Source organism: Rhodamnia argentea, chromosome 3 (assembly GCF_020921035.1).
Source record: "Rhodamnia argentea isolate NSW1041297 chromosome 3, ASM2092103v1, whole genome shotgun sequence".
NCBI classification, from domain to species: domain Eukaryota; kingdom Viridiplantae; phylum Streptophyta; class Magnoliopsida; order Myrtales; family Myrtaceae; genus Rhodamnia; species Rhodamnia argentea.
The window spans coordinates 29,356,582-29,367,239 of NC_063152.1; the positions used below are offsets into that span (position 1 = coordinate 29,356,582).

The 10,658-nt window shown below is 38.9% G+C and overlaps 1 protein-coding gene across 1 annotated transcript; it reads left to right on the forward strand.

Moving 5' to 3' along the window:
* Positions 1-7,690: 7,690 nt before the first annotated feature.
* On the forward strand, positions 7,691-8,878 carry LOC115743238 (AT-hook motif nuclear-localized protein 23-like). The gene has a single exon (XM_030677970.2). It carries the CDS (start codon positions 8,024-8,026, stop codon positions 8,870-8,872), a length of 849 nt encoding a protein of 282 aa, XP_030533830.2. The 5' UTR covers positions 7,691-8,023; the 3' UTR covers positions 8,873-8,878.
* Positions 8,879-10,658: the final 1,780 nt, after the last annotated feature.

Below are 10,658 nucleotides of genomic sequence, written 5' to 3' on the forward strand. Positions count from 1 at the left end.
CCTCTGTGTTTTGACTTTTTTGGACCGCACGTGATCCCCCTCCCTTGTTGGCCCCTCCCCCCCTTCCCTTTCGTCGTCTGCTCCGAATTCTATAGTTGTCTGTCCGTTTGTGCTTGTTACTATGCCTTTCGCAACGAAAGAATTTACCATCCGTTAGTCTCGACATAAAAAACTATTAGCTCGCTAGTTAATACCCAGCATGTCAAATCTATTAAAGTGTCGACACATAGACGATCTGTAACATCCATTATATATATATATATATATATATATATATATATATATATATATATATATATATATATATGATTCGGCATTCAACCACAACGAAGTAAAAAATTTTAAAGCAAGAAAGAAAAAACCGCACAAAGTTTATCCTGATTCATCTTTAAATTAGGGCTACGTCCAGCAGATGATTTCACTATAATTAACACTTCTCAACTCTCGTTATATCGCTTAAATCATAAGCGGAAAAATAATATAGCCCTAATTATTTATGAACTCAAGCCCAAACTACTAATAAAAAAAATATGAGTTTAAATTATAAAAGCTCTTGTGTTTTCCTGTCGATGAGGAAATATATAGTACAAGACCATTGAACTTTTGTGTCCCTCCAAAAGACGGACAAGCTTCAACATCCCAATTTTGTCTAGGCTATATGATTTCTTATTTCTATAATATATCGACTCGATCAATCGAGAGAGTGAGGCGTGGTTTCTTTCCATATATGCGTTCTTGTTGTTCTCTACAAGGCGACGAGAATTCCAAAGGAAGTCATTACAGCAACAATCCAAAAAAGCTGTGCACTTTCTCTAACCCCACCGAGAATACTACAATACAACACTCGCACATGCATTTATATCTTCCTATTCATTTGTATTACTTCCAAATACCAGTGTGTCTATGTATATATAAAATGTTTTGCTTGTCTTAACATGGAGATGCTCCTTTCTCAAGTGTACTAGGAAGCTAGCTACTGGAGCGCAAATTATGGGGTCTCAAGTTAGGTCAAACTGAGCGAGTTCATTCGCAAACGTAAGCGTCTTTCCATTACTCCAAGATAGAATAGACTAAAGTCGGGTCAATGTAAGTTCTATACATCGAACTCACCTTGGAGAAAAAGACTACATTTCAATGAAGTTGCACAAGTTTTCTAGACCTAGTAGAAATTGCAGCTTTCTATCGTTTTTGAACTTGATCTAACTTGAACGATACGGCAAGGGTTTATACTGATATCTCCATGAATGGGCACTTCAGAGAGAGAGACACAGATTACTCGTAATCCTTTGTTATTACCAAATCGGATAATAACCAATCATTAAATAAAATAAAAAATTATTTTGTTTACACCTTATAATAAGAATCCCCGATGTTACGAAATTAGATTCTTAGCAAAAATAATAATGATTTGTGTCAACAAATAAAATAAATAGAACAGGGCAAATAAAAGCAGTGGGGACATGTTAGATGATTGTACTTATTTTCTATTATTTGGTTTCGTAACCGAAGTTATTTATGTAGAACAAATGGGCTATATCATTTCATGGACATAGTAAAAGCTCTTACTCTAGAAGAAAATGTTTCACGAACCTATGAAAAATCGAGAAAGTTCAACAGATATAAACCGACCGAGAAGCGAGGATTGCGCTGTATCGATTAGCTGTCGTAGAAACACAAGATGATTCACACAAATTTATGTCCTTTTCAAGGTCGGTATGGTTGGAAATTAGGGGAATAAAGGGCAACTTTGAAGTTTTGAAGCCTTTCAAGAGACATCGTTTTGGTCACTCCATATGCGTATTGGTGCTTTTAACGTTGTAGTTATGTTGTTTAGTGACTAAGGACCAATCATGGTGGGATTAGGTGCATCCTTTCTCGGTCAAGTCTCGGACGAAACAAAACTAAAGTTCAGTCGGACGTGGCCCCTACACCTGATAATACGAAAAAACCAACCTCGTCCTTCTCCTTAGCTCGTGATTAGACGCGCGGACTGTAATCTAGTCGCGCATTCCCTTGCCACACAAAGCACGAGGATTAGAATATAATTCTCCTTCCGGTCCACTGTTATCGATACCGAGTACCGCACTTAATCAAATTAATATCGCAAATAACTTCATCATAATTTTATCTGTTGAAATACGTAAGAGAAGACATCTCGCTGCTAAGCCCATGATGCTGACAAACGAAACCTTATTCAATATGCACATTAGTATAACGATTCGATATATTAATATACGCGAATTGATTTGAAAGGTTAATTGAAAATAATAAAGAAAAAGGTGAGATGGTGCAGATGCTAGATGTTGCATATTTATCTGGGGTTTCCATTGATGATGTTCTTGCGAAGATTACGTGGATCCAGAACTCGATTTGACGTTTGCGATTCGTGCTCTTGTTTCTTAGATTCTTCTCGTGGAGGATTAGATGTACATGCAGGATTCACTTCCTAATCAAATCAATCAATTTTTTTAGCCTTTAAGGTAAGCATGGTTTATTATTATTTCTCTTATTATATTGTTGATTTGACGTGGGGCAGGGTAGGTTGTTTTGTGTATTAATCGCTGGCAAAAGGAGAGATTTTTATTTAAGCATATTTAGGGGGCGTATGGCAATGCATCCGCTTTAAAAATTAATTTCTGATTAGAAATTAATTTTTAAATTTTTAATACAAATTGATTTTTTTTTTAACTTCTACTCCAAAGTTAGATTGAGGGAGAGGGCTTGAGAGAGGGAGATTGATTAAGCGTTGGTTATCTCTTTCTAATTTTAATTTCTAAAGAGAAGTAATTTTTTTTTTTACTTTTTCAAGTGACTCCAAAATTACTTTTGGAGCTGAAAAATGCTTTAGAAATTTGACAAATGAAGTTGTGTAATTAAATAAATTTCTGCTCTAGAAACACCTATGGAGCAGAAATTATACTCCAGAAGTGTTGTCATACATGCCCTTATCCTCCAATTAGGTTGTCGCCAAGTGATATATTGTAAGCTTATAATTTGGCATGTTAAAGGGGTTGCGGGCATTGTTCCAAAACTCTCGTATCATTCAAAATTAATGGTGGTTGAAGCAACAGGTATACAAAAACTAGACGCGTGGGAAGACCTATATTATTGGAAATGTTGTGTAATTAATTACTTCAAGTCAAGTGTGATGTTGAAATACCATGCCTATGGCATCAAAGATAATGAACCTTACTTTGATCTGCAATTTTGTTCCTTTTTTTCTTCTCTTTAGTGTAAAAGTTATAAGCACGGTAATATCGAAGTTACAAATTTCGAGCATTAAAATGCCGATAGTTAAAATCAAAGCAATAAATTAGAAAAAATAAATAGTCACTAAGCGAATCCACTATTATTTCCAAATAGTCCCTTAGACATTATTATTAATACATACATCGGATACACCATGGTCACTAGTCCATCTTAGTCAATAAAAACTCAAATGGTATGCAGATGATTTATTGTTCGTTCATAACTGGCGATATCCCTATGAAAATTTAGTCTTTACTTCGTCATATACATTGGGTAAGATATTGTCCATGTAAGTATGTCCTCTCAAATATGTGAGATTAAGCTCTTGTGGGGGGGGGGGTTAGAATCGCAATTTGTTTCGTAAAAATGATCTGCTTGCATCGCTTACAAAATTGAATCAACGAAAGATATTATTATCACCTACAAAAATATTTAGGTATAAATTATTTTCGATAATGAAAATATTTTTCATTGATCGATTATTTTAAGTAATACTAGCAATTATTTCAAGAAAAAATATTTTTTAAATTTTCGCTAAACAAAAAGAGCCAAAAGGAGTAAAGGAGTTCCAGCCCTCTAGAACATCAGAAGGTTGACCTCGATTTCCATGGCCCAAATTTTCCTCTTTATTACTCGCTCAACGGTTAGGAATTTGTCGAGTCAACAAGCAGAACATGAAGAATTTCCCATCTCCATCTTCCACTGTGCATGCTGTGTACTTTGCCAAAGTAAAGAAATGAACTTTGAAACGGTAGATTCAAGGTTGAACCACTCCAAATCGGGCCGCATTCCATCCTGGTTTGTTGATTGAGGTCAATCATTGCGTTGCCCAAGAATTCGCTACGTTGGACCTATTCAAAATCTGTCTCTCCCAGGAACACGAGGGTCGCTACCCTATTGGTCCTTTTCAATAAGCATTTTTGTTTATTGAGGGTTAGGTAGGTCCATAGTCAACTCTATTTTATGACCTAAGCAAGAAAAAGATGCCCATCTTTGTGTCGTTGAACTTGGCGAGGCAAGGCTTCAAGTGTTCATCTTAATGGCAGATAAGTACCACGAGTCCATGTTGTACAATTACGACTTAGATGCAGCCATGCAATCTAATATGCGCGATGTCGTCGCGTATGTGCTGCAACACCAAGGGGGATTGATTGGGTAGCTTCCTAGACAAGTATAAGATGTTGTAGTTGCGGTAGTTGTAAGTATAAGATGTTTACAAGATTTCTCGCAAAGCTGGGAAAAATTGATCAAAAAGTCTTAAACATATTGTATGGCGGTCATTTCAATCATAATTCATTCAATTATATCAATTTAGTCCTAAACATTTTGATCAATTTGTCAATTTATTCATAAAAATTTTAACAATTTGCCAATGCAATCATTCCGATCAATTTTTATCGTATACCGTTAACACGTTGATCTAGTCAGCGATAACCACTCTATGGCACCGACGTAGACTTTTTTTGTATTTTTTCCTTTTCTTTCTCATTTCCATTATCATTTTCAATTTTTATTTACTTCTTACCCTTTTTCCCTTGGCCAGCCATCATCGGGTCTTGTCGATGGGCGACGGAGGTCCCGACCTCCCCTCACCTAGCCCTCCCCCGGGCTGGTGAGGGCCACCCTTGCCGACCTCAAGTGAGGGTTGCCCTCGCCTGGCCTAGCAAGGGCTTGCGAAAGCTGATGGAGGGAAAAAAAGAAAGGGAAAAATTAAAAAAAATTAAAAAGAAAAGAAATGAAAAAAGAAATAAAAGTTCATAAAATTAAAAAAAAAAAAATTATCCACGTCAAAACGGTTGGCATCGACTAGACAGTCTCGTCAATGATTTTCTGGAAAAATTAGCCGAAAGGAATAAATTGACAAATCTTCAAAAAAATGTTAGGACTAAACTGGCGAATGGTAAAAAATTTTAGGGCTAAATTGACACAATTGAAAGGTTTAGGATTAAATTATTTGTTGCACAATAAGTTTAGGACTTTTTGGACAATTTTTCGTGCAAAGCCTTAACTATTAGTTGTGACGCCATCTACACATTAAGCCAAAACCAAGCCAGTTTCTTCGCATATAAATATCATCAATGCCCTCTATATTGTAAAGTAAACTGTGTTCTATATCATTTCACTAGATTAAACCAATCACAAATGCTTAAAAAAAAAAAATGCAATTCTTGCATTGCTATTGATTATTATGTCTGCACAATGTGCTTGTGGTGTCGGGACATGATATATGTCTTTGAAGATCGACCCATAATTTTAATATTAAGATTATGGATTATAGATGCGTTTTAATATGGTATTAGAACGTCAAATCAATCATATAAATCTCCTAAATATTTAAACTTATGTTGCCATTACCTGACCAAAAAGAACAAAAAAATGAAACTTGTTTTGCCAATAGAAGCTAGATGTGTGTACTTTACAGGAAAGAAACCGAACGGAGAAGATTATGATCCACTCTCTTGGAGGGTATTGTCAAAAGGAAACAAAAACCAGCCTCTCCAAAAGACCATTGACCCGATTAGTGGGTAACCCTAATTAATCTAAAGTAGACCATATATAAGCAAGTGGACATTAGAATAGGATCTTGGCACATCATATGATAGATTCGCCTAATTGTTTTTATATGTACAGTATTAAAAATTGCCTTTCCACCGAGAAAATGCAAAGGCATCACCCTAACTAGGAACCCATTTCGCATCTCTAACTGCTGGAAAAAAAAAATGTAGATGGCCCTCCAAATAAGTCATAGATTCTCGTGATCAATATAAAACTTCACCACTAGTTATTATACTAAATGAATCATTTGTTTACTTCTGGGTATCATGTAGCGACTTTATCTTATCACAAGGTCATGATCAAATAGTAAATTCTATTCGTATTAAGTTACATCGTACTATGTGGTTCCCAAACACGTGGTTAGTTCCCTTAGGAGGCCTAGGTGTTAGAAAAGAAAAGAAATTACCGATACTAGATGGGTATCGAAATAACAAAGTCTGAACTTATTTTTTTTCTTTAATTTGTGAGTGGCGAGCTAAAGATTGGTGCTATAAAATATAAATCGAGCAAGTCCTAGATTAAGATAGATTAGTTCGCATTGACGTAACTAATAAGTCATTAAAAACACAAAGGTAGAGGCAGCACCTCTGTTTCATCAAGTTCGTGCACTTGTGTGGGCACTTATATCTTCTTCTTTCATTTCTTGATATTATTATTATTATAATAATTTTCCATACTTTACAACTCAAACCGTAACGACATTTGTACAGAAACATGCATGATTACGAATCAAAAGAGACCATGAAGAGCTAATGGAGGGAAAAAAGGGGGGAGAGAGAGAGATGTGGAAGAAGGATTAGGTTAAAAAAATGGAGGACCAATTGATTTTTGCAACTTTTGAGAAGGGATTAATTGGTCAGTGAGCTCGCTTTCGAACCATGGTGGTGGGTGGTGGTGCTGCGGTGGTGGTGGGTGGTGGCACTGACGGCCAAAAGGTGGACGAAGAAAGAAGAGGGCCGTCCAGGGTGGGGGAAGAGGACAAGAGAGCTGGCCCCACGCGCCGCACCACCATCTTCCCCCACTTGCCCTAATTTTTACCCTTGTTTCTTGATAGATTCACTCTAAGCACGCCGCGCGCTCCGGCCGTCCGTAGTTTTGACTTGTTCTGTAGAATCAAGTCAGTCAAAAATTAAAAGACGACGAAAATTTTCGTGTAATTCATCTGGATATGTAAGTCGGGGCGCTTTCTCCGCATTTTGATTGGCTCCGTTCGTTAGCTTGTCCATCGATGATGTTCCGTTTTCTAGGATTTCTGTCCTAATCCATCTGATTAGTCAACTTTGCTTAAACCATGGTTAAGTTCCACCTCAGGAAAAGTCTAATCCCTCCAAAAACGCATCAATCATGCACAACCCCGTCCACACAAATTCATCTAGGTTTTTTTTATTGTTTAATTGATGATGAAGTCCGTGTCTTTTTCTTATTAAGCTCTGGTCCATTGGATTAGTAATGCCCAGGATAAAACCCAACTCTCTGGGAACCCTCTTTTCGAGAAAAGAAACGCGACTCGCGGTGATACATGCATATTAGTTCACATTGACCAGATAATCAAAAGAACGCGAAATCATATCTCATCTAACTTCAAATAAAATTAATCTCACACTGTTTATTTTTTTCCTCATCACATGGCGCTATATTTTCGAAATCATGTGTACCAATTACGCTTTGGAATGAGACTATAGACTAATATATATAAAGCAAATATGGAGCTGCATGAATTTTATATTCTTCATATATTACACCTTTTGAGACTTTGTTTATTCCCACCCCCCCTCTCTCCCTCTCTCTCTCTCTCTCTCTCTCTCTCTCTCTCCTTCATCTTCTTCATTTTGCCTTCCTCTCTACTCCATCCTTGGGGTTCCCGTCTTCTTCTTGTAGCTGTTTTATATCATCATCATCTTCTTCTTCTTCTTCTCCCTCATTCCTCTTCCTTTTCCTTTTTCCTTTTTAAGCTTTCTATAATCTCTGCGCCTGTGTATTCAAATCAAGATTTCAAGTTCCCCAGCTCCACTCTCTCTCCTCTCTTTCTCTTTCCCTTTCTCCTCTTTGTTCTTTTATGATTACTGCCCACGAAAACCTCCACTGTGTGTTAGTTTTTAAAATTTTTCCCTTGCTCACTTCACAATAAAAAAGAAGGGAAAAATTCTAAGTAATAATTTTTTTTTTTGTTTGGCCACCTTGTTTTCTGTTTCGTCTTCCCCTTTTTGATGCCGAGCTCATGATGGCTGGTCTGGATTTAGGCACTGCTTCTCGCTTCCTCCCTCATCTCCAACTCCAACGTCACAGCGACTCTGGAGACGACCCGAGTAACCCTAGCCATAACCCTTATTCTGGCGACCCCCACGATGACGGATCCCACCACCACGGCCTCGATCTGGGCGCCGCCGCCAACCCTGGGCCTGGCGACATCGTCGCCCGCCGGCCCCGGGGCCGACCCCCGGGTTCCAAGAACAAGCCGAAGCCGCCGGTCATCATCACCAGGGAGAGCGCCAACACGCTCCGGGCGCACATCCTCGAGGTCGGCAGCGGGTGCGACGTGTTCGAGTGCGTCGCGACGTACGCGCGGCGGCGGCAGCGTGGGGTCTGCATCCTCAGCGGGAGCGGCACAGTGACCAACGTCAGCCTCCGGCAGCCGGCCGCGGCCGGGGCCGTGGTGACGCTGCACGGCCGGTTCGAGATCCTGTCGCTCTCGGGGTCGTTCCTCCCGCCGCCGGCGCCCCCGGGGGCCACGAGCCTCACGGTGTTCCTGGCGGGAGGGCAAGGGCAGGTGGTCGGAGGCAGCGTGGTTGGGGAGCTGACCGCGGCCGGGCCGGTCATTGTCATCGCTGCCTCCTTCACCAATGTCGCCTACGAGAGGTTGCCGCTTGACGAGGAGGAGCAGCAGCTACATATGCAGCCGCCAGCCTCGCAGCCGCCGTCCGGAGGTGGGGCCGCCACTGGTAACTCGTACCCAGATCCGTCGTCGGGGCTTCCCTTCTTCAATTTGCCGCTCAACAACATGGGGTCTGTTCAGTTGCCGGTGGAGAATTGGCCAGGAAATAACTCAGTACCACGTCCTCCATTTTGAGAAGCAGCACGAAAAATAAAGAGGTTGCCGATGAAGACGACGACGATCAATCCCCTCTCCAAGGTCAGCGATTTCCCAGAATCTATTTCGCAAGGTTCTTGATGGTGATGATGATCATGGTTAACTCGGATTAATTCTGTGTTGATGTCTCTTTAGCTCTTTCTTTCTTCTTTTCTTTTCTGGGTTAATTTTCTTCTGTGCGTTCATCTTTTTCTAGTTTCTCTTTTGGGGTTTGGAAGTAGTGTCTCCGAATCTATCTTCTTGAGCATTGTGGGACTCATCCTTCTTCTTCTTCTTCTTCTTCTTCTTCTTCTTCCTCCCTCTGTGTATGATTGACTGGGTTTGAGTTTGAACCAATTGAAGCTTTAGAGAACAATTAATTTCACGGTGTATAACTATATGGCCTGTGCTTGAATCCTCAGATTTAATTATCCCCCTAGGTTTTTGCTTCTGACCTCTCCATCAAGTTGACATATTTTTTAGAATCTCTTCATGGTTTTTCCACTTTATGGATAGATTGTCTATATAGTCTAAACGCATAGATATATGTTCTCGAATTTATGAATGTTGCAGGTAAGAATAATAAAGGATTTCTCAGCATGTTTTGACTGTTTGTGTGCATTGTTTTTTTACACAAACTACATTGGGGATTCTTCTTGTTAAGTGGGCTTTCTGTGTTGTGTCGATGCCACACCAGCACAGGTTTCAGTGTCAAGTTCTCCTACAACCTATTTGTCCTCTTGGTCTTTGCGAAAAACATGGGATTCACGACGATGATCACTGTTTTTGTTTTTATCATAATAAGTTGGGTGCACTAATAACTACACAGCGTGTCCTAGACAAATGATAATAGTGTACAGTTCATGTAATTGCTAATCAACTATTTAAGGTGGCTAATTTTCTCAGAGCATAGAGTCAATTTTTCACTGCGATCTGATCCGTGGCCTAAGATTAGAACCATCTAGGATGATCACTTGATTTTAACAACCAGCAATGTGCAAAACATTGCCCAATGAAAAATGTTCGAAAGGGAAGCAAATATAATGTTTTCTTTATTTTTTCAGAAGCATGTTGCCTTGTAGAAAGTACAACTTCTTTCTTCAAGTGTGAGCTGAATATACACAAACTAACCTATAGATATCTACACTCTTCGGGACTTTTTTTATGATTAAAAGCTGGTCGTGTTTATTTAGGTACTTCCTAAGTCTACATATGTAGAAGGCATACTAATTTTTATGGTGACATTTTGAGTACACATTGTGGAGACATGATTAGAAGATCTTTGTTAGATATATGTTGAAGCTTTTTTTTTTTTTGCAATGTTTCTTTTGCTATAAAAGGAAACTAAATTAAAGTTTTTCCGCGCACTTGCTTCCGTCTGAAAAATAGAAGTGATGACCCAGTTCAGTTGCAACCAAGCTCTTTAGTTATAATTCAGGATGTTTATTCATCATTACACAGTCGGTCACGTCTTAGAATACCTTCCTGAGAATGTATCATTTGTTAGTTATGCATATAATTGTTAGCACTCGTCTACATATCATCCAATAAAAGTGGTGGGAACGCAATTTTGCTGTGTGGGTGTTTGCGCTTAACTGTGCATCAATCAAGCCGAACATTCAAATACCCAATGTAAATAGAGAGTCAAAAAAAAAAAAAAAAAAAAAACCTTATCATATTAAACACCGATTGTTCCCTAAAGTTTAGATTTCTTGATAGTTGATGGGGTTTGGTATGTGTTGTTGTGCTTACCATGGTACTGAAAATACCCATCTAGGTCATTACT